General features: G+C 46.4%; 2 protein-coding genes and 1 long non-coding RNA gene across 9 annotated transcripts in view; 1 reads left to right on the top strand and 2 right to left on the bottom strand.

Annotated features, from left to right (window-relative positions):
- Positions 1 to 11615: 11615 nt before the first annotated feature.
- LOC125754738 (uncharacterized) lies at positions 11616 to 12599 on the bottom strand. Its single transcript, XR_007409534.1, has 2 exons — positions 12461 to 12599; positions 11616 to 11807 (listed from the first exon to the last, which is right to left on the bottom strand). It is a non-coding gene; the product is annotated as an uncharacterized LOC125754738 (long non-coding RNA).
- LOC125752085 (homeobox protein Wariai-like) overlaps positions 12512 to 27623 on the top strand; it is a 41059-nt gene continuing 25947 nt past the window's right edge. For 3 of the 6 annotated variants that reach the window (XM_049107905.1, XM_049107906.1, XM_049107903.1), the window contains exons 1-2: positions 12960 to 13366; positions 19163 to 19232. The gene's annotated coding sequence lies outside the window, so the exon portion shown is untranslated. The other 3 variants (XM_049107909.1, XM_049107904.1, XM_049107908.1) reach the window with 3 other exon arrangements.
- Positions 13752 to 24344, bottom strand: LOC112649161 (rhox homeobox family member 2-like). Of its 2 annotated transcripts, XM_035711452.2 has the most exons (4): positions 24055 to 24344; positions 23415 to 23886; positions 21341 to 21386; positions 13752 to 14260 (listed from the first exon to the last, which is right to left on the bottom strand). In XM_035711452.2, the coding sequence occupies exons 1-4, from the start codon at positions 24335 to 24337 to the stop codon at positions 13946 to 13948; spliced, it is 1116 nt and encodes a 371-aa protein (XP_035567345.2). In that variant the 5' UTR covers positions 24338 to 24344; the 3' UTR covers positions 13752 to 13945. The 2 variants fall into 2 exon arrangements, with proteins under 2 accessions (XP_035567345.2, XP_025287019.3); XM_025431234.3 differs by having other exon boundaries at positions 23415 to 24344.

The raw sequence follows: 27623 nt of genomic DNA, 5'->3' as shown, positions 1-27623 counted from the left end.
AAAGTAATAAAATCAATTATATCTAAAAACTTAGTCAAGGAATACATAAAATAAAAACATAAAATATGACATCATTCACATAAAACATGCAAGGGGGGAGGGCAGTGGCCTGGGTGGTTTAGGCCAACGTTCTGTTAAGTGTCTGCCTGTGGCCCAGGTCATGGTCCCAGGGTCCTGGGATCTGCTCTGCATTGGGCTCCCTGCTCTACAGGCAACCTGCTTCTCTCTTGCTCTCAAATAATTAAAGTCTTTTTAAAAAATGCAAGGGGGAGAACAAATGTAGTGCTTTTGAAATGTGCTCAAACTTAAGTGACCACCAATTTAATATATATTGCTATACAGTAAGTTATAAATGAACATCATGGTAATCACAAACCAAAACCCTGGGATATTCAATAAATAAAGACAAAGGAATCCAAGCATAACCCTAAAGAAAGTAATTAAACATCAAGGGAACAGTGCAAGAACAGAAAGAAAAGCCAACTATAAAAACAACCAGAAAACAATGAGCGAAATAGCAATAAATATATATGTATCAATAATTACTCTAGGGGGACGCCTGGGTGGCTCAATGGCCAAGCGTCTGCCTTTGGCTCACGGCGTGATCCCAGGGTCTAGGGATTGAGTCCCACATCGGGCTCCCTGCAAGGAGCCTGCTTCTTTCTCTGCCTTTCTCTGTGTCTCTCATGAATAAATTTTTAAAATAATAATAATAATTACTCTAGGGACACCTGGGTGGCTCAGTGGTTGAGCGTCTGCCTTTGGCTCAGAGCATGATCCCAGGGTCCAGGATCAAGTCCTGCATCGGGCGCCCTGCAAGGAGCCTGCTTCTTTCTCTGCCTTTCTCTGTGTCTCTCATGAATAAATAAATTTTTAAAAACTAAAAAAAAAAAAAATTACTCCTAATGTAAATGAAGTTAAATGCTCCAATCAAAAGACATATGGTGAAAAAAAAGACAGGGTGGCTGAACTGATAAAAAAGAAAAACCGGGAACCCTGGGTGGCGCAGCAGTTTAGCGCCTGCCTTTGGCCCAGGGCGCGATCCTGGAGACCCGGGATCGAGTCCCACGTCGGGCTCCCGGTGCATGGAGCCTGCTTCTCCCTCTGCTTATGTCTCTGCCTCTCTCTCTCTCTGTAACTATCATAAATAAATAAAAAAAATTAAAAAAAGAATTTAAAAAAAAAAAAAGAAAAACCAGGGATCCCTGGGTGGCGCAGCGGTTTGGCGCCTGCCTTTGGCCCAGGGCGCGATCCTGGAGACCCGGGATCGAATCCCACGTCAGGCTCCCGGTGCATGGAGCCTGCTTCTCCCTCTGCCTGTGTCTCTGCCTCTCTCTCTCTCTCTCTCTCTCTCTGTGTTAGACTATCATAAATAAATAAAATTAAAAAAAAAAAAACCATGACCCATCTATATGCTGTCTACAAGAGACTCACTGCAGACCTCAAGACACATACAAACTGAAAGGGAAAGAATGGAAAAAGATATTCCATGCAAATGGAAGCCAAGAAAGAAAAAAGAAACTCTGAGTAGCAATGATTGTATCAGACAAATTAGATATTAAAGACTATAGCTCAGTATCACTAAGTATCAAGGAAATGCAAATCAAAACCACAATCAGGTATCAACTCACACCTGTCAGAATGGCTTAAATGAAAAACAAAAGAAACAGGTGTTGGCAAGAATGTGGAGCTAAAGGAAGCCCTATGCACTGTTGATGGGAATGCAAACTGGTGCAGCTACTGTGGAAAACAGTAGGACGGTTCCTCAAAAAACTAAAAATACAATTACCATATGATCCAGTAATTCCACTACCAGGTATTTACCCAAAGAATACAAAAATGCTAATTTGAAAAGATATAGGCACCCCTTTATTACACTATTATTTACAGTAGTCAAATTATGAAAGCAGTCCAAGTGTCCATCAATGAATGAATGGATTAAGAAGTGGTATCCAGGTGCTTGGCTGGCTCAGTCAGTAGAGCATGTGACTCTTGATCTCTAGCTCATGAGTTCAAGTCCCACACTAGGCATAGAGAGTCTTTAAAATACATATATATATATATATATATACACACATATATAAAAATATACATATTTTATACATATTTTTATTTTAATGCACATATTAAAATATACATTTTATATATGTAAGTGGTGTATATATATATAAACATACACACACACAATGTAATATTACTCAGCCATGAGAAAGAATAAAATCTTATCATTTTGCAATAGTATTGATGGATCTAGGGGTATCTAGGTGTCTCAATTGGTTAAGCATCTGACTTCATCTTGGGTCGTGATCCCAGGGTCCTGTTATCAAGCCCTGTAACAGGCTCCCTCCTCAGTGGGGAGCCTGCTTCTCCCGGTCCCACTTCCCCAACTTGTGCTCTCTCTGTCAAATAAATAAGTAAAAGTCTTAAAAAAACAAACAAACAAACAAAAAAATACAAGGGCACCTGGGTGGCTCAATAGTTGAGCATCTGCCTTTATAGCTCAGGTCCTGATTCCTGGGGTCCTGGGATCAAGGACTCCCACATTAGGCTTCCCACAGGATGCCTGCTTCTCCCTCTGCCTATGTCTCTGCCTGTCTCTCTGTGTCCCTCATGAATAAATAAATAAAATCGTTAAAAAAAAACAATATGGATGGATCTAGAGGATGTAATGCTAAATGAACTAAGTCAGGAAGAGGAATACAGGGATGCCTGGGTGGCTCAGTGGTTGAGCGCCTGCCTTCTGCTAGGGGCGTGATCCTGGGGTCTGGGGATCGAGTCCCCTATCAGCTCCCTGCATGGAGCCTGCTTCTCCCTCTACCTGTGTCTCTGGCTTTCTCTCTCTCTGTGTCTCTCATGAATAAATAAATTTTTTTTTTAAAAAAAAGGAAGAGAAAGACAAATATCCTATGATTTCATTCATATGTGGAATTTAAGAAACAAAACAAACCAAAAATGAAAAATAGAGACAAACCAAGAAAACAGACTCTCTCCCCTATTGAGAACAAACTAATGATTATCAGAGGGGAAGCAGGTGGGGGAGATAGGTAAAACAAGTGAAGGGAATTAAGAGTACACTCACCATGAAGAGCATTGAGCAATGTATACAATTGTTGAATCTCTATATTATACACCTGAAACTATACTGGAATTTAAATCAATCAATCAATCAAAGACTGTAATAAGTAAGAAGGGCATTACATATGATAAAAGCATAAATCTAACAGAAAGAAATAACATTTATAAATATCTATACACCTAATATAGGAGCACCTAATTATATAAAGCAAATATTAACAGGCATAAAGGGAGAAATAGACATCCAACAATAATGGAAGACTTATCAATGGACAGATGATTGAGACAGAAAACTGATAATGAAACAGCACCTTTCAATAACACACAAGGCAAGATGGACTTAACAGAGATATACAGAACAATCCACTCAAAAACAGCAGAATTCACATTCTTTTCAAGTGCACATGCAATATTCTCCAGGACAGATCTCGTTAGGCCACAAAACAATTTCAATAAATTTTAGAAGACTGAAGTCATAAGAAGCATCTTCTCTGCCCACAACATTATGAAACTAAAAATCAATTATTAAAAAAAGAACTAGAAAAACAAAACAGACATGCTACTAAATGTGCTATAAAACTAAAAGCTAAACAACATGCTACTAAACAACATATGGGTCAATGAAGAAATCAAAGAGGAAATATAAAAAATAACTGGAGACAAATGAAACTGAAAACAATTCAAAATCTATGGGATACAGCAAAGTGGTTCTAAGAGGGAAGATTATGGCAATACAGGCTTACCTCAAGAAACAGGAAAAATCTCAGTCTAACATAAACATACCTAAAGGAGCTAGTAAAGAAGAGAAAATGAAGCCCAAATTTAGCAGAATCAATGTAATAATGACGAATGGAAACAAATAAAATTATAGACCAAAAACATGATATTAAAGGTCAAAGGAATTAGGAACTGATGCTTTGAAAAGATAAACAAAATTGATAAACCTTTAGTCAAATTAAGACAAAAAAAGAGAGGGCTCAAATACATAAAATCAGAAATGAAAAAGAGGTTACAACTAATACCACAGAAATACAAAAGATTATGAGAATACTATGAAAAATTGTCAGTAAATAGGACAAATTAGGGAGAAATGCATAAATTCCTAGAGATAGACAATATTCCCAAGAACAACCAGGAAGAAACAGAAAATCTTAACATAACAATTAGTATAATGGAATTGAATACGTAATCAAAAAACTCCCGACAAACATAAATCTAGGACCAGGGGTATCTGGCTAACCGTTCAGTCACTATAGCTTGCAACTCCTGATGTTGGGGTAGTGAGTTCAATCCCATGTTGGGTGTGGAGCCTACTTACAATAATAAATAGTCTAATTAATTAATTAATAATAAACCCCCATAAATCCAGGACCAGCTTCACAGGTGAATTCTACCAAACATTTAAAGAAGAATTTTTTAAAAATATTTTATTTATTTATTTGATACAGAGACAAAGAACATGAGTGGAGGAAAGGGGCAGAGAAAGAGGAAAAACACAAAGCAGACTCCCTGCTGAGCAAAGAACCCAACACGGGGCTCGAACCCAGGACCCTGAGATCATGAACTGAGCCGAAGGCAGGCTCTTAACTGACTGAGCCACCCAGGGTAACTTTAAGAAGAATTAATACCTACTTTTCTTGAACTATTCCAAAAATACAGAAGAGGAAAAAATGCCTCCAAATCATTTTACAAGGCTAGCGTTACCCTGATACCAAAATCAGAGAAAGACACTGCAGTGAAAGAAAATTACGAGTCAATATCCCTAATGAGCATACAGGCAAAAATCCCCAACAAAATATTTGCAAAATGAATTCAGCATCACATTAAAAGGACCATTCACTACGATCCAGTGATATTTATTCCAGGGATGCAAGCATGATTCACTATCTGCAAATCAATCACTGAGATACACCACATCAAGAAATGAATGAGAAAAATCATGTGATCATCTCAACGGAAGCAGAAAAAACATTTCATCATATTCAGCATCCATTAATGAGAAGCACTCTCAACAAAGTAGATATAGAAGGAACACACCTCAACACAATAAAGGCCATACATGACAAACAACAACCATTGTACTAATGTCAAAATCTGAGGGTTTTTTTTAAGATCAGGAAGGCAAGGATTCTTTTTATGTAATACATTGCTGGAAGTACTAACCACAGAAATAAGACAAGAAGAATACATAAATGGCATCCAAATGGGTAAAGAAGAAGTAAAACCGTCACTATTTGCAGATGATATAATACTATATATTATATAGTATACTATATATAAAAAACCCTAAAGACCACCAAAAAAACTACTAGAATTAGGGGAACCCTGGGTGGCTCAGCGGTTGGACACCTGCCTTCGGCCCAGGGCGTGATCCTGGAGTCCCGGGATCGAGTCCCACATCGAGCTCCTTACATGGAGCCTGCTTCTCCCTCTGCCTATGTCTCTGCCTCTCTCTGTGTCTCTCATGAATGAATGAATGAATGAAATCTTTAAAAAAAAAAAACCTAAAAAAAACCTACTAGAATTAATAAATTAAGTAAACATGTAAGATACAAAATCAATAAACAAAAAAAAAACAAAATCAATAAACAAATCTGTTGTATTTCTACACAATGACAAAATATCAGAAAGAAAACTAAGAAAACAATCCCATTTACAATTGCACTAGAAAAATTGCTTAGGAATAAATTTAACCAAGGAGGTGAAAGACTTGCAGTCTGAAAACAATAAAACACTGATACAAAAAAAAAAAAATTGAGGGTGCCTAGGTGGCTTAGTGGTTGGGCATCTGTCTTGGGCTCAGGTGGTGATCCCAGGGTCCTGGGATCAAGTGCTGTATCAGGCTCCCCACAGGGAGCCTGCTTCTCCCTCTACCTATGGCTCTGCCAGTCTCTCTGTGTCTTAAATAAATAAATAAATAAATAAATAAATAAATAAATAAATAAATAAAATCTTTTAAAAAATTGAACACAACATTAAAAAATTGATTAGAAGAATTAATATTCTTAAAATGTCCATACTATCCAAATCAATCTACAGATTCAAAGCAGTGCCTATCAGAATACCAACAGTGTTTTTCACAGAATTAGAACAAATGATCTGATCCTAAAATGTGTATGGATCTATGAAAGACCTCAATAGCCAAAGCAATCCCTGAGAAAGAAGAACAAGGCTGCAAGTATCACAGTCCCAGATTATACTACAATGTTATAAAATCAACAGTACATTTGTCCAAAAAATACATAAAGATAGTCAATACACATTAAAAGATGCCCAACATCACTAGTTATCAGGGAAATGGAAATCAAAACAACTTGAGGTATCACCTCACACCAGTCAAAATAGCTAAAATCAAAGTCAAGAAATAATAACTATTGCTGAAGATGTAGAGAAAAAAAAGGAAACTCATGTGCACTGTTTGTGGAAATGTAAATTGGCGTAACCATTGTGGAAAACACTATGAAAATTCCTCAAAAAGTTAAAAATAGAAGGGTACCTGGGTGGCTCAGTTAGTTAAGCAACTGTATTTGGCTCAGGTCATGATACCAGGGTCCTAGAAGCGAGCCCCACAGGGGGCTCCCCGCTGAGCAGGGAGCCTGCTTCTCCCTCTCCCTCTGCCACACTCCCCATGCTTGTATTCTTTCTCTTTCTCTCAAACATATACATAAAATTTAAATTTATTTTAATTTTTAAAAATTAAAAATAAAAATACCATGTGATCCAGTAATTCCACTACCAGGTATACACCCGAAGAATACAAATACAATAATTCGAGAAGATATATGTACCCCTATGTTTACTGCAGGATTATTTACAAACTCAATATATTGAAGCAACCTGTGTGCATTGATAGATGAATTTTTTTAAAAAAAGATGTGAAATATACATTCAATGGAATATCATTCAGCCATTAAAAAGAAAAAAATCTTCCCTTTCACAAAAACATGGATGGACCTAGAGGGTATTATGCTGCATAAGATAAATCAGACAGAGAAAGACAAATACCATATGATGTCACCTGTACATGGATTCTAAAAAACAAAACAAATTCAAAAACAAATAAAAAACAGAAACAGACTCCTAAATACAGAGAAATACTCCTAAATACAGAGAACAAACATATAAAAAACAGAAACAGATTCCTAAATACAGAGAACTCCTAAATACTCCTTCCGCCAGAGGAAAGGGAGGAAGAGATAGAATAGGCAAAATAGGTGAAGGGAATGAAGATGAACAAACTACCAGTTATGGGACGCCTGGGTGGCTCAGCAGTTGAGCGTATGCTTTTGGCCCAGGGCATGATCCTGGAGTCCCAGGATTGAATCCCGCATCGGGCTCCCTGCATGGAGCCTGCTTCTCTCTGCCTGTGTCTCTGCCCCTCTCTCTCTCTGTGTCTCTCATGAATAAATAAATAAAATCTTAAAAAAAAAAAAAGGGACGCCTAAGTGGCTCAGTGGTTAAGCATCTGACTTTGGCTCAGGGCGTGATCCTGGAGTCCTGGGATCAAGTCCCACATCAGGCTCCCTGCATGGGGCCTGATTCTCTCTGCCTGTGTCTCTGCCAGTGTCTCTGCCTCTTTGTGTGTCTCTCATGAATAAATAAATAAAATCTTTTAAAAAAATAAAATAAAAATGAAAAATAAAAAAAAAACTACCAGTTATAAAATAAATGTCACAGGGGCGCCTGGTTGGCTCAGTGGGTTAAGCGCTGGACTTTCGGTTTCAGTGCAGGTTGTGAGATAGAGGCCTGAACCAGCCCTGAACCATACATTGGGCTCTGCATCCAGCAGGGAATCTGCTTAGATTTTCCTCCTCTGCCCCTCCCCCATCACTCTCCCTCTCTCAAATAAATAAATCTTCAAAAAAATAAATATCAGAGAGGAAAGGTATAGCATACAAAATATACTCAATAATATTATATTTTTGAATGGTGACAGTAACTATGCACATGAGCATTGCATAATGCATTATGTAGAGAATTCTCCAATCACTAAATTGTATACTTGAAACTAGTAATATTGTATGCCAGCTATTTCATATTCTCTTTTTTAAGATTGATTGATTGATTGATTGATTGATTTATGATAGAGAGAGAGGCAGAGACACAGGCAGAGGGAGAAGCAGGCTCCATGCGGAGAGCCAGACGTGGGACTCGATCCCGAGACTCCAGGATCGCGCCCTGGGCCAAAGGTAGGCGCTAAACCGCTGAGTCACCCAGGGATCCTCTATGTCAGCTATTTCAATAAGCAAAACGTAAAAAAAAAAAAAAAAATTAATGAAAAAAACTGAATGGCCACAATAGCCAAACTGTGGAAGGAGCTTCGGTGTCCATCGAAAGATGAATGGATAAAGAAGATGTGGTTTATGTATACAATGGAATATTACTCAGCTATTAGAAATGACAAATACCCACCATTTGCTTCAACGTGGATGGAACTGGAGGGTATTATGCTGAGTGAAGTAAGCCAGTCGGAGAAGGACAAACATTATATGTTCTCATTCATTTGGGGAATATAAATAATAGTGAAAGGGAATATAAGGGAAGGGAGAAGAAATGTGTGGGAAATATCAGAAAGGGAGACATAACGTAAAGACTGCTAACTCTGGGAAACGAACTAGGGGTGGTAGAAGGGGAGGAGGGCGGGGGGTGGGAGTGATTGGGTGACGGGCACTGGGGGTTATTCTGTATGTTGGTAAACTGAACACCAATAAAAAAAAACTGAAGATGAAACAAATTAAAAGATAGATATACTATGATTATAGATCAAAAGAATGAATATTATTAAAACTTCTATAATACATAAAGCAACTCACAGGTTGTTTTTCTTTTTTAAGATTTTATTTATTTATTCATGAGAGACACAGAGAGAGGCAGAGAGAGAGGCAGAGACACAGGCAGGGGGAGAAGCAGGCTCCATGGGAGCCCGACGTGGGACTCGATCCCGAGACTCCAGGATCGCGCCCTGGGCCAAAGGCAGGTGCTAAACCGCTGAGTCACCCAGGGATCCTCTATGTCAGCTATTTCAATAAGCAAAACGTAAAAAAAATTTTTAATGAAAAAAACTGAAGATGAAACAAATTAAAAGATATATATACTATGATTATAGATCGAAAGAATGAATATTGTTAAAACTTCTATAATACACAAAGCAACTCACAGGTTGTTTATTTTATTTTATTTTATTTATTTATTCATGAGAGAGACAGAGAGAGGCAGAGAGAGAGGCAGAGACACAGGCAGAAGGAGAAGCAGGCTCCATGCAGCGAGCCCGACGTGGGACTTGATCTCAGGTCTCCAGGATCAGGCCCTGGGCTGAAGGCGGCGCTAAACCGCTAAGCCACCCGGACTGCCCCAACTCACAGGTTTAATTCCATCCCTGCGACCCCTGGGTGGCTCAGTGGTTGAGCAGCTGCCTTCAGCTCCGGGCGTGGTACTGAAGTCTCTGGATCCAGTCCCATATCGGGCTCCCCTCGGGGAGCCTGCTTCTCCCTCTGCCTATGTCTCTGCCTATCTCTCTGTGTCTCTCATGAATAAATAAATAAAACCTTTTTTTAAAATGTCATCTCTATGAAAATACCTATGGTGGGTTTTTTGTTTTGTTTTTCTGTTAAGCTTTATTTTAATTCCAGTGTAGTGACAGACAGTGTTATATTAGTTTCAGGTGTACAATATAACTCAACAATTCCATATAATCACCCAGAGCTCATCAAGACAAACGCACTCCTTAATCCCCATCACCTACTTCATCCATCCATCCATCCACCCATCCTCTGGTAACCATCAATTTGTTCTTTATAGTTAAGAGTCTGTTTCTTGGATTCTCTCTCTCTCTCTCTCTCTTTTTCCCGTTGCTCATTTGTTTTGCTTCTTAAATTCCACATATGAGTATATAGCATTATAATCCCTAGCACCATCCATGTTGTTGCAAAGGATTTACAGAATTAGAATAAACCTAAAACTTCCTTGGACTACAAAAGAACCAGAATAGCCAAAGTAACCTTAAGAACAAATCTGGAGGTCTCACAATCCAAGATTTCAAACTGCACTACAAAGCAACAGAGAATGGTACTGGCAAAAACACAATAAATCAAGAGAACATAACACCCCAGAAATTAACTGAAGGTTATACGGTCAATTAATCTATGACAAAGGAGACAGGAATTTACAATGGGGAAAAACAGTCTCTTCAATAAATAGTGCTAGGAAAACAAACAACCACATGCAAATGAATGAAACTGGATCAGTTTCTTGCACAACACACAAAAATAAACTGAAAATAAAGACCAAAATGAGGAGTGCCTGGTGCTATAGTCCATTAAGCATCTGACTCTCATCTCAGGTCTTGATCTGTGTTCTAAGAGTTCCAGGCGCTGTGTTGGGCTCTAAGATGGGCATGGAGGCTGCTCAAAAAATAATAATAATAAAGGGGTGCCTGGGTGTCTCAGTTGGTTAAGCATTTGGCTCAGATCAAGATCCCAGGGTCCTAGCATCAAGACCTGCATCTGGCTCCCCGCTCAGAGGAAGCCTGCTTTTCCCTCTTCCTCTGCAGTGCCCCCACCACCACTGGTGCTCCCACACTCACTCTGTCAAATAAATAAATAAAATCTTAAATAATAACAATAAAATAACGATAAAGTCCAAGATGTAATATCTGAAAGCATAAAACTCCTAAAAGAAAACACAGACAGTAAATTTACAGACATCAGCCATAGCGATAATTTTCTGGATATGTCTCCTCGGACATGGGAAATAAAAGCAAAAATAATTAAATGGGGCTATATCAAACTAAAAAGCTTTTGCACAGTAATGGAAATAATCAACAAAACAAAAAGATGACCTCTAGAATTGAAAAAATATTTACAAATTATATATCTGGTAAGGAGTTAATAATCAAAATGTATAATAAATGCATGGAACTCACCACCAAAACAAAAATCTAATCAAAACAGGGCAGAGTACCTAAACAGACATTTTTCGTAAAAAAACAAAACAAAACAAAACAAAAAACAAACAAACAAAAAAACACTACATATGGCCAATTGACACAAGAAAATAAGTTCAACGTCATTAAGTTATCAGGGAATGCACATCAAAACCACAATATCCAGGATGCCTGGGAGGCTCCGCAGTTAAAGCCTCTGCCTTTGGCTCAGGATGTGATCCTAGAGTCCTGGGATCCAGTCCCAGGCAGAGCTCCCTGCAGGGAACCTGCTTCTCCCTCTGCCTGTGTCTCTGCCTCTCTCTGTGTCTCTCTCATGAATAAATAAGTAAAATCTTAGAAAAACAAAAAAACAAAACCACAATATCACCTAACACCAGTCAGAATGCCCAGGGTCGAAAAGAAAAAAAGTAAGTGTTGCACAGGATGTATCGAAAAGGGAACCCTTCTGCAATGTTGGTGGAAACATAAACTGATGCAGCTGCTGTGGGAAACAGTGTGGACAATCCTCAAAAAACTAAAAACACACGTATCATGCAATACAGTAATTCTACTTCTGAGTATTTACCAAACAAAAACAAAAACATGAATATCGAAAAGATGTATTTACCCTTATGTTTATTCCAGCATTATCTACAATAACAAAGATATAGAATCAACCTACACCTCCACCCAAGGAAGACTGGATAAAAAAGATGTGGTATATAGACACAATGGAATATTTTACTTAGCCATACTGAAGAATGAAACCTTACCATTACTGGTAACGAAGATAGATCCAGGAGGTATTATGCTATGTGAAATATCAGAGAAATAAATAATACATGATTTTACTTATAAGTGGAATCTAAACAACAAAGCAACAAAGAACCAGAAAGAGAATAAAAAATGTAGAGAACAAACGAGGTTGCCGAAAGGGAGGGGGGATGGGCAAAATAGCTGAAGAGAATTAAACAGTGCAATTCAAGTAGAAAATAAATACGTCTCCCAAATGCAAAGTATAGCACAGGGAATATAATTAATGAAAAAATAATAACATTCTATGTTAACAGATGGTTAACTACACGTCCATGGTGAGCAATTCCAAATACATATAATTGTCGAATCACTACGTCGTACAACTGAAATTATTAATATACTATTTTAAGTACATTTCAATTAAATTTTTAAAGATAAAAACAAAGAACATAATACATATAAATTAAAATAAAATAATAAATTACATAAAAACAATGATACAATGGAAAATACATTGTAAAAGTAGACAATAATAAACATAAATAATGGGGAAAATACACGATAAAACGAAGTAAAATAAACAAAAATCAAAATTAACTCTATTATAAAAATAAATGATAAAATAAAAATAAACAGGTCTCGTTCTACAATCTGACGCTTAAATTTCACAAATAAAAGAAAAAGCACGAGATCAATCAAGATACATACCAGAAGTGGTTTCAAAAATTGCTATTTCCACGCAAGGATCGTGCAGTCATAGGTGAAGATGGTGCCCCACTGGTCCTGAGAACACACCTCGAGAGGGAGATGCAGGATTGGGGCGAGGGCCCCACAGCTAAGGGCTGAGGCCAACCAGGTCTCTGCAGCCAGGAAGGAGGTGAGTCACGGCGCCGGCTACGCAGAAAGCCAGCGGCTTGGCCGGGCGGGGGGGGGACGGGAGTCGGGGGGGGCGGGGGCGCCTGGAAGGAAGGCTCTGCTGCTCCCGTCCCGAGGCGAGACCCTGGAACCACGGCGAGCGCAGGAGGGGGCCGCCCGGTCTGGGATCCGGGAGCTCCCGGACGCCTGGGCTCACAGAACCCGCGGCGGCACCACAGCCCAAACCTGGGGGACCGGAGGAGACATTTTGGGTGCACCGGCAAAACTCGTCCCCAGGGCTGGGGTCGTCCTGGCAACCAGAAGGGTGGTGTGTGCCAGTGTAAGTAACCCGGTCGGGCAACAGGTTCACGGCCTGGGTTCCGCAGGAACCCCTCTCGCCCCCCAAGTCCGAGTGCACGGAAAGCCGGGTCCTTTCTCCGCCGCGGGCTCGGAAGGACCGCCCGCAAGGACGACGGGCCGCGGGGCCGATGTCGCGGAAAGCCGCGGGGCAGCCGGGAGCTGGCGACCGAGCGCCGCCGGGCCCCCCCGCCCCCGGGGAGCGGGGCCGAGGGAGGACGCAGAGCCCGGCGCCGGCCTAGACGCGGGTCTCGGCTCGCGTTCCCTTCGCGGACGCAGGCACCGCCCGCCCGCCCGCCGCCCGGAGGCTGGCGCCGCGTGTCCGGCACCCAGAGGGCGGGCACCGGCCGCCGCTTGCAGAGCGCCCGCCGCGCGCGGGGCTGCCGCTTCTCCGAGAGCCCAGTGAGTAGCCCCTCAGAAGTTTCCCTTTCCCGCCCCCGGGGGGGCCTCGGCTCCTCCCCGCGCCTGGGGCTCGGCCCCGCCGGGAAGCCCACCGCTCCCTCCCTGGAGGCCGCCGCCACCCGGGCTTGCAGGGCGCTGTGGTCCGGCTGCGGCGCGGCGGGGGGGAGGGGGAGCCGGGGCCCCGGGGCCCCGGGTGGGCCTTCGGGAGCCTGCAGGCGGGCCGTGGGCGCTTGGGGAACCTCGCAGGTGGGCCCGGCCTCCTGATGGCGGCCCAGGGACGCGGCCGCACGGACGCAGACCCCCTTGCCTTTCCGGATGGACGGCACCGGCCGTCACACGGACTGACCCGGTCCCACACGCGAAATAAATACGCAGAGAACTCGTTCACAACTTTATTGAAGAGACAGAAAGTGCCCTAAAACGGAGGGTCAGTGAATTTGCACTTGTCTTGCATCCACCGAGCAGGCGGCAGGTAGCGCACTGCTCCTGATGGTGAGCTACACAGAATCCGCATGCGCTGCAGAGCGCATTTCCCGTGGGGAAAAAGCGGTCACGGAGGCCCTTTTCGGGGCAGAGGGCTTACAGCAGAACTAGGGATGGTAGGAAAGCCGGACCGGCCACGGGAGGGTAGCCGCACAGAGGGAGAGGTGGAGGAAGCCAGGGCAGAGGAGGCAAGAAGACCACAGGAAAGGATGGCATGAGCGGCTGAGGTGGCCCCAGCAGCAGTGGCTCCTGAAGAACCCATATGCGATTCGGCTCCTGAATGAGGATGGTACGGCAGGGTCCACCCAAGTTAATGACGATGGGGGGGACCAGGGCCACGGGAGGCATGGTTCTGAACCTCACTGCCCTCTGGTGTCTCCTCCACTTGGCCCTCCTGTTCTTGAACCAAACCTAAAATCAGAGAGAGAGAGAGAGAGAGAGAGAAAGTTTAGTACATTGAGCACTGAATGTCATACGGGAAACAACACCGCAGCCCACTCTCTCTGCCCTGCACGGTGGAACCCGCACCGGGGAAGCTATTTCCTTCTCGCTAAAACATCCTAGGGAAGTTAGGGACACAGGCCTCCCTGCAGCTCACCCTGACACAGCAGCACCCACCAGGCGCCAGGCCCTGGCTCAGCTCACTGCTCTGACTCTGCCCTCCCACCCTGCGTATTGCTCTTGCCCCCTGTTCTCAGCAGCAGGTGTAGCGGAGGAACCGCGCTCCGTCCCTGCTGCCGCTGTTCCACCTGGGATGTCTGTGCCCTCACAGCTGACCACCAGCTGTCCAAGTCACCCCTAGTCACCAGGCAGGTGTCACGCCGCTTGTGGGGGAAGCCCAGGGCCATTCAAAAGTCCTGCTGCGGGGAACAACGCCCACCTTCCACGTACAGAAAATCATCAATAGGGACGCGCTGGATCTTTCCACGACAGCTTTCCCTTAAGGATGGATGGCTAAAGGTTTCATCTTCCGAAACCTCTCCCTAGCTTGAAAAGACGGTATTGTGAGCGAGGCTTGGGCACGGAGGGCCCAGGAGCCCGTGGCTTGTCTGGCTGGGACAGAAGGGAGCCGAGGCGGCGGACGCGACCTGAGTATTTTAGACGTTGGGGGCAATGAATGTTTAGACTAACTAGGACCGGATTTAGTGAAATCCTTAAAATCGTTGCCCAGCCAACGGGCTGAGGGAGAAGAGGCACACCACTGTCGCTGTTGTCAGTTCTGCAGCCTGCAGCCCGGACGTACCCTGCTCCAGGCTCTCCTGGGCTCAGCACCCGGTCAGCTCACTCTGCTCGGGCTACAGTTCCAGCACCCTGGACAGGACCCCCGCTGCCCAGCAGGGCAGGGCTCCCTAGACCCCCTCGACTCAGCCGGGAGGGCCCCTTCCCACCCCTTATTCTTGTTTCTGTTTTTCGCTGAAGGATAATTGACCTACAATATTGTATTCATCTCGGGCGTACGACATACTGATTCCACGGTTCTCTACTCACAAGATGGCTCGCCGCCTTAAGTGGAGTCACCACCCTTCAAGGCCATACAAAAATGATGGCAGTGTTACTGACTATATTCCCTATGTCATACTCTTCATCCCCGGGACTGATTTATTTTTTTTAACTGACCTTGGTACCTCCTAATCCGCCTCACTTGTTTGGCTTGTCCCCCCAACCCCACCCCTCCCCTCTGGCAACCTCGATTTTGTCCTCTGTATTTGAGCCGGTATCTGCTTTGTTTGTTCGTTTCTTTTGTTCTGATGATTCCACACGTATAAGTGCAATCACATGGTATTCCTGGGGTTCCTCGGTGGCAGTTGAGCGTCTGCCTTCGGCTCAGGTCACGATCTCAGGGTCCTGGAGTGGAGCCCTGTGTAGGGCTCCCTGCTTGCAGGGAACCTGCTTCTCCCTCTCCTCCCTGCTCATGCTCTCTCTCACTATTTATTGTTTCTCTCTAATAAATAAACAAAATCCTTTTTAAAAGATCATACGGTATTCTTAAGGCAAGAAGGTGACACTGACATTTTAGGAAGACCGTCAGCCACCGTGTGGGTGAGGAGTCACAAAATGGCTCCTCTCTGACACCTGCCAACTGTGAACCCTACAAATGAAACCTGTGCTTTGGAGGCCACTGTCCTCTCTGCATCCTACTTAACGGAATTTCTTTGTATTTCGTATTAGACATTCCCAATTTGCAAATGTCCCTTGAGACCAGGGGCCTCTACTCTTCTCCGTTGACTCATTTTCCCTCTGCCATCTTCCTGGTTGGCCTTCCTGCTGCATGAAAATGTAGTCTAACAACACCAGTGCTGTGGACCTCATCTTGGGGGATCCAAGTTCACCGGAGGCCAAATCTACATAAATGCAAAGTAGCCTACGTGACATAGTCACCGATACTAGTTCCATATTTCTAATACTGGATTCAGAAAACAACTCTCACTGCAGGTGGGGGACATCCGTCAAAATCGTCTTCGCACAGGGACCCCTGGGTGGCTTAGCGGTTGAACGTCTGTCTTTGGCTCAGGGCGTGATCCCGGGGTTCTGGGATCGAGTCCCGCATCGGGCTGCCTGTGAGGCGCCTGCTTCTCCCTCTGCCTGTGTCTCTGCCTCTCTCTCTCTCTCTCTCTCTATGTTTAAAAAAAATCGTCTTCACACACTCTATGATCTCAGTTGTATGTGGAATCTAAAAATGAAAAACCCAACCACTTCATAGGAAATCAGATCAGATTTGTGACCACTAGAAGAGGTGGGTGCAGAAACTGCCTAAAAACTTGCAGTTTTAAGAGAAATATGGACTAGGACTAGGAAGTAACATGATGACTATACTGAGCCCTGCCTTATGGGATATAGGACAGTTTAGAGATTCAATTTCAAGACTTCTAGTCACAAAGAACAAACTGTTTGCTTTCCTTTTTTCTCTTTTTCCTTTTTAAATCTCTCTCTCTAGGACATGATGGATGGTAACTAAACCTACCATGGTAATCATTTCACAATATACGTAAGGCAGATCATTATGCTGTACACCTCAAATGTATACAAGGCTGTATGTAACATGTCTTAATAAAACTGGGGAAAATTGGGCAGCCCCGGTGGCACAGCGGTTTAGTGCTACCCTCAGCCCGGGGTGTGATCCTGGAGACCTGGGATCGACTCCCACGTCGGGCTCCCTGCATGGAGCCTGCTTCTCCTTCTGCCTGTCTCTCTCTCTCTCTCTCTCTCTCTCTCTCTCTCTCTCTCTGTGTGTGTGTGTGTGTGTCTGTCATGAATAAATAAATAATCTTTAAAAAAAACTGGGGAAAACGTGTGCGAAAATTCATGCTGTAGAGTTTGCAAAGGGAGGAGGAAGGACATTAGGTGTTTTTCCTCATTTGTTTCTCATGGGTCCTTTGCCCTTCAGAACCCCGCTGAAAGAGCATTATGCAAGCCCATGGAGGGGAAAATCAACCCGCCCACGCTTTTTTTTTTTAAAGATTTTATTTATTTACTAGTGAGAGACACACACAGAGAGAGAAGCAAAGACATAGGCAGAGGGAGAAGCAGGCTCCATGCAGGGAACCTGATTTGGGACTCGATCCCGTGACTCAGGATCACACCCTGGGCCAAAGGCAGACGCTCAACCACTGAGCCACCCAGGCGTCCCCAACCCACCCACACTCAAGGGTGTCTGTCTTCTCTGAGCTTGCTTGGCCCGCTTGACAGAGCAGAGGGGCCTGGGCCTCCCCAGCCCTGGCCACGCCTGCTTCGCCGCAGCCCAGCCCCTGCTCTCTGGGGCCTGCTTTGCTGGGCTGCCTGGGTGGCCTCCCCGTGTCCACTTCTGCAGCCCCTTTCCTTCACAGAAGTAGACCCTGTGCGTGCGGCAGAGCTAACAAGCCCACCCTGAGTTTTCTTTTCCATTCTTTCCCTCTTATTTCTCTTTTTCCCCCCCAAATTATCCTTTGATTCCACTTAGGCTTTCTGTGGTTTCAATCACCCCTTGATCCATCGAGCCACAAGTGAGCCGTCCCTGACTGAGCCAAGGACAAAGTCTTTCCAATTGCCCCCGGCAGAACCCAGCCTGAGCTAAGAGCCAGTCCCCACTAGTGACCAATTCCACACAATCTCTTCCTAAAAGGACAAAGGACGATAAAAATCACAGGTGTCAGACATTCCCAAACGGAATCTTCACCAGTGCATTTGGTAGTTTCAGAAATTGGAACGTGAGTCACATCCCCGAGGCACAGGTCACGCCTTATGCTTCCACCTGTGTTAGGATGGCTTCCACCTGGTTAGATTGGCCTCCACCTTTGTTAGGTTGGTGGAACCCTGTTTGAACTTGTTGTTTCCGTTTCTTTTGTCTTCTAGACAGATTTCAAAGGTTGCACCGGGGCATCTCCACCATAATGCACAACCTACTGTCTAGCAGTGTTTTCAGGCTGACGCATCCAGGAGTTCCAGAAAATGAAGAAGTAGCCCTGCCACTCTCCACACCTCTTTACCAAACCCTTCAAAGCAATAGCTCTAAAACTAAGTAAATGAAATTTAAAAGCTTTTAAATGCAATCTTTTTTTTTTTTTTTTTTGAATTAAAAAGTGAAATTCCTGGGCAGCCCCGGTGGTTCAGTGGTTTAGCGCCGCCTTCGGCCCGGGGCGTGACCCTGGAGACCCAGGATCGAGTCCCACGTCAGGCTCCCTGCATGGAGCCTGCTTCTCCCTCTCTGCCTGTGTGTCTATGCCTCGCTCTCTCTGTCTGTCAGGAATAAACAAATAAAATCTCTTTTAAAAAAAGTGAAATTCCCTTCACCTGAATCCTAGAGCAAGAAATCATACCTATAAAACCACCACCACCACCACCACAACAACCAAATACAGCAGGAGTTCCGGGCACTTGCACAAAAAGCCTAAAAGCAGTAATAGTAAAAATAAATACATTTCTGAACTTTTAAAATAAAATGAAAAAAATAAAAATAAGATTAAAACTAAATTACAAAAAAAAAACACAAAAAAAAACACAAAAAAAAAAAAAAAACTAAATTACAGTAATTTTATAATTGAAAGATAAAATTGCTTTCGTGTGAATCCTACAACAAAAACATCATGTATTAAAAGTGAACACCAAGAGCAGGAGGCCTAGGCAGTTGTACTTTATGCTACACCCTCCCCATAAGTCTCAGCTTAACTGGACGTAAGGTTCTTGCTTCTCTGCTGTGTCATAGGTGTGACATCTTCCCCGAAGCCAATGCCCAAATATTTGTCAATTCACTCCTTATGCAAACAGCTTATGCTTGTTTTCTGTAGATTAGTCTAATTAAACTCCTTGGTGCATTAATGTGAACGATTTCTACTTCAGACTCCATCTGGATGTGTCCCGACAATGAAGTGTCGCCTAAGTGATAACCCGTTCAGAAGATGCGCTCTGTGTGAGTATGTGTGCTTTTGGGCATTGATTTCTTTATAGTTCTATAAAATACATATGTTTAAGTATATAGTATTATAAAATGTGCTCTGTCTAAATATATTATGTATAGGGACACCTGGGTGGCTCAGTGGTTGAGCCTGTGTGCCTTCCGCTCAGGGCGTGACCCCGGACTCCCGGGATCGAGTCCCGCATCCGGCTCCCTGCGAGGAGCCTGCTTCTCTCTCTGCCTGCGTCCCTGCCTTCTTCGTGAATAAATAAAAATCTTTTAAAATATATATATATATATTTACATATATATATGTATATGTAAAATTATGTACAATATCTACTGGTGTCTCCAAGTTAAATGTAAGTAATTTATACGTAAATATATATATGAACTCCATAAATATACCATCATATTATACTGATCAAATAATACGCGATGACTATATTCTAGAGAACCATTAATACCACATAATGATCTTACGATATCAACATATTGATGTGCTAATGAATAACATCAATTCATAGTACGTGACCATTGATTCGTATTTTTGTTTTAAGGTTTTATTTATTCATTCATTCATGAGAGACACAGAGAGAGGCAGAGATATAGGCAGAGGGAGAAGCAGGCTCCATGCAGGGAGCCCGATGTGGGACTCGATCCCGGGACTCCAGGATCGTGCCCTGGGCCAAAGGCAGGCGCCAAACCGCCGAGCCACCCAGGGATCCCATTGATCTGTATGTGATCCGTAATTAATACAGTAAGGAACACGCTATTGGCTATATTATTATACAGGGATTATATGGCAATTCTATGTTACAGATGACTATCAATATGGGTGATAATTATATGAATTGTATATGACCTCTATAAATGTATTTTATGTTGGCTATAGCAATGATGTCCTACGGATATCTATGGTGTTTATCTGCTATAGGAGATACTCAGGAACTCCAATAAAAAAATATACGGGGAACAAATAAAAAGGAGATACTTAGGAAAAGAAAAGAATATGCTTTTGATATCCTGCATATTTTTACATGTACACTTAACATATCAAATACATATTCTGGGGATCCCTGGGTGGCTCAGCGGTTTGGCGCCTGCCTTTGGCCCAGGGCACGATCCTGGAGTCCCGGGATCGAGTCCCGGGTCGGGCTCCCGGCATGGAGCCTGCTTCTCCTTCCTCCTGTGTCTCTGCCTCTCTCTCTCTCTCTCTCTCTCTCTCTCTGTGTGTGTGTCTGTCATAAATAAATAATAAATAAATAAATAAATAAATAAATAAATAAATCTTTAAAAAATACATATTCTGTATTAGATAAATATATAGGCATATGTTCTACAAATTAAATGTATTTTATGTATTCTATAATTTATGTTACTACATTCCATATATTTCTACAGTACATATTTATAATATATAAAGTATATGTTAGTATATAGATCTATATTGCGTACAAAAACAGCACATATACTGTATATGATCTATACTTGTGATTATCTTTCTATTTCCATTTTTTTAGTTAGTTAATTTTTAAAGATGCTCTTTATTTATTCGTGAGAGACGCACAGAGAGAGAGGCAGAGACACAGGCACAGGGAGAAGCAGGCTCCATTCCGGGAGCCCCATGTGGGACTCGATCCGAGGACTCTGGGATCACATGCCCTGAGCCAAAGGCAGACGCTCAACCGCTGAGCCACCCAGGCGTCCCTATTTATACTACATTTAAAAATCTATATAAATATGTGTATTATTCGTCTAATTCAGTGACATCTAAAAGTATACATAGGTACAGTTAATACAAACGTATATGTAGATTTGTATATAAGCGATCCCCTACTATACTAATTTTTTCATTCCTTTTAGGAAATGACATTCCCTCTGGAAATGGGCAATTTCCAAAACCTGGGCTTTAGGTATCCCATGTCCCGTACCCCCCGCCTTCCTCACACCCCCCCCTCCTGCCCCAGACCCAAAAGTTCAACAACACTCCGTTCCCAAATCTAGAAAAGGCAACAAAAACCCAGGAAGGTGAGAAGCTCTCTCTAGGACAACGGTGCCCAAGTCCTGATGCCAGTTTTAGAATGCCTCCCAGCCACTTTGTTTTTTTGAGGTTTACTGACCTGCACTCTGGCTTCAGACACATCCATGAATCTTGCAAGCTCCTGGCTGAGGGGAGAAAATCACAAGTATTCAGTATGTGGAGTTTGGGGTGAATTAAATAAAATACAGTGTATTTTGTTCCTCTCTTTAAAAAGTTTTTTTTTTGGGGGGGGGGGGAAATGTCAGTGGCATTTTTCTGAACCAGTCTCTACACTGGAAAAAGTCACACCATTTCAGGATTTACAGCGAGATTCAGTTGACAGAGAATTTCAGGAAAGCCAAGTGTCGCGGGTAAAGGAGGCACAGTCCCCAAGAACACACGACACTCTGATGCAGTGTCTTTTAGTGTTACCAACTTGAAAATGAAGAAAAATGCCTGAGGAACTACCTCTATGGACTTTCAGTCGTTGCTCTTACCCATTTTATGGGATTAAACTAGAGCCCTAAAACAAGGTGCGGCCCATCCATCTCTCTCTCTCTCTGTCTCCCTCTCTCAGCAATGATCAAGTTGGAGTACATTGCTGCTGGGTGCTAAGGGATGGCACAAACTGCTGTTCATTCTTTGGTTGTGTTTAAAGTGTGGGTATCACTAAATTCCCCCCCCTCCTCTGTCCCCGAGCACGGCAGCAGAAACCATACCCCCCCCCCACAACACACACACACACACACACACACTGTTCTGTAATGGCTAGCTTGAGGCTTCCTTTTCTGGGGCAGTTTTCTGCCAAGCAAAATTTAAATTTAATTTCTATTCAGATTTAACTTTTATTTTTTTCAAAGATTTTACGTATTTATTTGAGAGACAGTGAGAGAGAGAGAGAGCAAGTGCACAGGAGCAGGGGCAGAAGAGAGGGAGAAGCGGACTCCCTGCCGAGCAGGGAGCCAGCCCCACTTGGGGTCCAATCCCAGGACTCTGGGATCCTGACCTCAGATGAAGAAGGCAGAAGCCTAACCCATCGAGCCACCCAGGCGCCCTCAGATTTTATTTTCAAAGAATCTCTACAGCCAGTGTGGAACTCCAACTTCCCACCCCAAATCAAGAGTCACATTCTCTACTGCCTGAGCCAGCCAGGCGCCCCCTTTTCTTTTCTTTTCTTTTCTTTCTTTTTTTTTTTTTTTTTTTTTTTAATTTTAAGATTTTCAAAGACCTTGAGCAAAATTTCAGGGCATGCAGAATATTCACTCATCCAGACAGTTTTTCAGCTGCAGTATTTAAAAATGTACAACGCGGGCAGCCCGGGTGTGTCAGCGGTTTAGCGCCTGCCTTCAGCCCAGGCTGTGATCCTGGAGACCGAGGATAGAGTCCCACGTCAGGCTTCCTGCGTGGAGCCTGCTTCTCCCTCAGCCTCTCTCTCTCTTTGTGTCTCTCAGGAATAAATAAAAAAAAATCTTTTTAAAATAGGACATAGCTACTTAAAAAAAATGTACAAGTTGGTGCAGGGGCCCTACGGTGAGCGTAGAGATTCCTTCAACCCAATAAGATTTTAGAAATCAGCGCAGAAATACTTGAGGACGAGAGGACTGATCAGGATTTCATTCATTCATTCATTCATTCATTCATTCATTCATTCGACACACACACACACACACACACACACACACACAGAGAGGGAGGCAGAGACACAGGCAGAGAGAGAAGCAGGCTCCATGCAGGGAGCCCACGTGGGGCTCCATGCCGGGTCTCCAGGATCACGCCCTGGGCGGAAGGCGGCGCCAAACCTCTGAGCCACCCGGCTGCCCTGCCGCGATCAGGATTTTAAACCACCTTAGTAGGTAGGACCCTAAGCCGGTTGCGCCCTCCGCCCCCCTCGCCTCTCGCCCACGGTGTTCGGCGGGACTTGTTTATGTCACCAGCTGGTGGACGCGCTGGCCCGAGCACATGGGCTTAACTTCCGCCGTCGCCGCCCTGGCCCCGCCCCCGGAGCGCTGGGCTCCCGACAACCGCCCGAGGCCGAGCCCGGAGCCCCAGTGCCCAGCCGGCCCCCCCGCCGCCTCGAGGCCGGTAGCTTAGACTTCAGCCTCGAGGAGAGAGACGGGTGATAACCGGCCCCGGGCCCTCCCGCTCCCCGGCGCCCCGCGGGGCAGCCGGCTTACCGCGTAGGCGCGCTGGGGTACTGGGTGCGCTGGAACACGCTCTCCAGCTCATGCAGCTGCACGCGGCTGAACACGATGCGCTGGCCCGCCTGCTGCCCGTTGCCCGGCAGGGGACACGCGACGGTGGCCTGGGGCGGCCGCCCTGGCGCTGGGCCCTGGTCGCCGTGCCCCTGGGGGGTCCCGTCGCCCGCCGGCAGTGGAAATCCCGCGGCCTCGTCACCCATTGCCTCCTCGCCGTCGCGCTGGCCTTCACCGTCACGGTCGCGCTGGCCCTGACCGTCGTCACCGTCGCGCTGGCCCTGACCGTCACCGTCGCGCTGGCCCTGACCGTCACCCTCGCCGTCACCGTCACCGTCACCGTCACCCTCGCCGTCAGCTGCCTCCATGACCTGGTCTGCTCCCCCGCCGTGGTCAGGTGTGAACTCGGCCACCGCTCCCTCGTGGGTCAGCGACATGGCCACAGGCTGGGTTTCTGCAAAGGAGGAAAGCCACACGGAGAGATCAGGGCATCGGAGCCTAGGCTGTGGGAGGCGGGAGGCAAGGGGCAGCAGCATCTGCGGGGCGTCGGGCCTGCTCCCCTCGCCCAGGGAACCTTCGTTTCTGGGGCTTGATGGAGGCACGTGTCCCAACCGGCACCGACCCTGCGGCTCTTCCCCGCCCTCGTCGACTCCCGGGCCGAGGAAGCCCATGACTTCGTCCCTGCGTCGGCTCAGAGGCTCCATAGCCCTCGCGCTGTTCCCTGCAGATCCCGCGCGGGGTCCTCCTGGATCCGTGGGTCGGGCGCAGAGAGGTGCCGCGCCGCCAGGCTCCCACGGAGCGGTCCTCGCGCTGTCAGGTTCCCCCCGCTTCTGAGCAGACGGCCTCTCTCTATCTATATACACCCCCTCCGGAGCGGGGCGGGGTGGGCTCGCCGAGGTGCGCATGCGGCTGGGCTTGGGTACCCCCGGGCGGTGCACTTGCAGGGAGAGCTCCGGTGGGGAGCACTTTCTTTGCCCAGTGCATCCGTCGGTCAATGCCTAGCGAGACAGGTTGAGTCTTCTTCAAGTCCCAGCTAGGCTCATGCGCCCCAAATCTGGGGAGGCTGAGAGGCAGACCTCCCCCTAGCTCTGGAGCCCTTGCAGAAGAAGTGTTGGGAGAATGTCTCTTGGGCCGGCCCTGCGTATCCAGCGGCGGCGACTAGGCAGGGAATAGGCATCCGACGAATGTCACGGGCTCCGAGGTGCCACTTGGAGGTTTTTCTGTGAGGCGCCTCAAGTCAGAGCCCGCCAGACTCCCCCTTCCCCCCCCCCGCCTCCCCGCCAGACTCCCGGGTACCCGAGAACAGAAGCTTGGGCTCGGCTCTTCTGAGCGTGCCTGGTGCTCAGACGCGCACTATGCACAGAAAACCGAGCTTGCGCCTTGAGAATGTCCGGCGCCTCTAGAATTTGAGTAATTTGAGCCCGTCTCGGTACAGGGCTCCGAACCCGCACAGCGCTCAGGGCGTTCCTGGTCTGCTGGAACTGTACGAGCTCCGGCTTGGTGGCGTTTTTTCCCAGGCCCTTGGCTCAGACCTTTGTTTCTCTCATTGCAACCATGGATCCTGAATCCCGTTTGGGCTCAGCGTCTATGCCTCTGCCCAGATGCTCTAGACAAGCATGCATGTATGCCCCTTAGGGTGGGACCCTTGGGATCTGGGTGATGACCCACCCTCTTTCTTGCCACCGTTCTCCCCCACCCCTTTCCCTCCTCCCCTTAGTTTTTCTTCGTGTGTGTGTGTGTGTGTGTGTGTGTTTCAAAGATGTTATTTATATATTCATGAGAGACACAGAGAGAGAGGAGGCAGAGACACAGGCAGAGGGAGAAGCAGGCTCCGTGCAGGGAGCCCGACGTGGGACTCGATCCCGGGACCCCAGGATCGCGCCCCGGGACCGACGACGGCGGCCCTAAACCGCTGAGCCACCGGGCTGCCCCCAGAGCTGTTTTACAGATGCCCCAGCACTTTTGTTAGTATCCTGAATTTTGAACATAGATTCCAACAACGGGTCCTGTGCCGGACAACGGACTTGACTTACCCTACGTTTACCGCACAGCCTCACTCCTCCAACTCCATTTGAAATCAGAAGCTGGGCAGCCCGGGTAGCTCGGCGGTTTAGCGCCGCCTTCGGCCCAGGGCCTGATCCTGGAGACCTGGGATCCAGTCCCACGTCGCGCTCCCTGCATGGAGTCGGCTTCTCTCTCTGCCTGTGTCTCTGCCTCTCTCTCTGCCCCCACCCCCACCCCCGTGTATTTAAATAGATAAAAGATCTTTAAATAAATTGAAATCAGAAGCTGCCTCATTTCTGTGGGCTCCTAAAACGCATCTCGGGCCCTAGGTGCCTCACTAACTGTGCCTAAGGGGATGGAAGCGCGCCCCTTGCCCCGTGCTCCTGCAGGAGGGGCAAGAAACTAACTACAAAAGGTCTGTGGACCGATTCATTTTCAAAGAGGCGGTAAGGGATGGCAGTAGGACTGCCTCCTCCTGGCTCACACCCAATGTTTCCTCCCCAGGTTGGCCCCTCGTTGGGTGCCACAGGCGCCCACCCCACCCCACGCCCTCTTGGCCCGACTGGACCCAAGGCACACTGTGGACTTGAGATCAGTTACTGCGTGAGAGACCTACAAGGGTTTTCCTCCTCTTGGTGTTCGACTACCTACGATATCTGTGGCGGCTTCCGTGGCAGGTTCTTTCCTGTCTCAGGGCGCCACGGAGCGTTCACTCCCGGGTGCTCTCCTTCAGTCACTCACGGGAGCCTGGCCATGCATCGCCCTACCTGGGCATCGGTGTGGGTAGCGTTTACTTGTTAAAATGTTTACTTAACCTTCTTCACACGTCGCACATTTTAAAACCGGAATGGAGCATCATCCTCAGCAAAACAGCCACGACTCATGGTTCCGTGGGCCGGCGTCATGGGAGGGGGCTCTGGAGCCAGTCGGCCGCAACCTGCACCCCGGCTCGCTCACCCCTTGTTAGCTGGCTAACCTGTGGAGCTGCTTATTCTCACTTTACCCTGGTTTCCCCTTCTGTAAAAGGATAGCAGCGACAACTACCTCACCAGGGTGTGGCCGAACTCACCGAGACGACAAAAATCACATATTCCCGGTGGCCATACCTTGCCCGTCGCACATGTCCGATTTCAGTCCATTTGTGTTTTTTCATTAACGAGGGTCCGTGAGAGCAGCGAGGTGATGGTCACCCACTGGCAGATGGCAATGAGGACAGCACGCTATCCTGTGACTATCAGGTCTGTCTTTGCCCTACCTGTCTTTGGGGGGGACTTTCTGTTTTTCTGATTTTTTTTGAAGTCCTCTCCACACCCAGTGTGGGGCTGGGGGCCGGTGACTGCAAGACCAAGAGTCGCCCGCTCCACCCGCTGAGCCACCCGGTCTCATGTACCCCCGTAGGCTTCAGTCCATAAACCTCTTTGGCTGCTGTGTTTACAGGGCCCTCTGCCAGGCAGCGTGGGGAGCGTCTCTGGTCCAGACTCCGCCGCCGCCGCCGCCGCCGCCGTGCATCCTGCCCCTCCCAGGCTGGGGAGAGACATCAGCCCACCTGAGGGAAAGAAGCAGAGACTGATGGAGTCCCACCACCTCTAACTGGCTCTGTCTGTGTCCCAGGTAAATAAATCAGCTGACATCTCTATGCGGCGTCCCATGCCGCCCCTCTGTAGCATGGGGCTCCTCGTGCTGGCCCCTGCTCTCCTGAGCTGTGCCATTTCCATTGATTGACACAGGGCCCACGGGGAGGGCTCAGACACCTGGAGCTGACGCTGGAGCTAAGAAGGGGTCAGGACCACGTGGGGTCAGGCTGCACCTGGGCCCTCACCGGGATCGGAGGGTGCCGGCCCGGGAGCCTCGCCCCTGCTCCTGAGCGGCTATGACCTCCTGTGAGTGCTCACTGTGCCCCAGGGCCTGGCTCTCAATCCTACTACTGCCCCGAGGAGGGAAGGGGGTTTGGGTGGCTGGGGGCGGTGGAGGCCTCACTTTTTTTTCTTAACCAAGGCAGTGAAGGCCTAGAGAGTGTCCGTGACTTTGACAAGGTGCAGAGCTTGGTGGAGGTGGGGCAGGATACAAACCTCTGAAGAGACTGTTCCTCGCAGCCACGGGTAGAAGCACATTGGGCTTTTGGGGAGCAGTGGGGGTTTCCCTTACACCTCAGAGGGAGTCCAAGTTCCGCAAATGCTAAGCAGGCCG

The sequence above is a fragment of the Canis lupus genome, chromosome X (assembly GCF_003254725.2).
Source record: "Canis lupus dingo isolate Sandy chromosome X, ASM325472v2, whole genome shotgun sequence".
NCBI lineage: Eukaryota > Metazoa > Chordata > Mammalia > Carnivora > Canidae > Canis > Canis lupus.
Note: the sequence above shows the minus strand (reverse complement) of the source record. Positions and strands in the feature narration are given on the sequence as shown.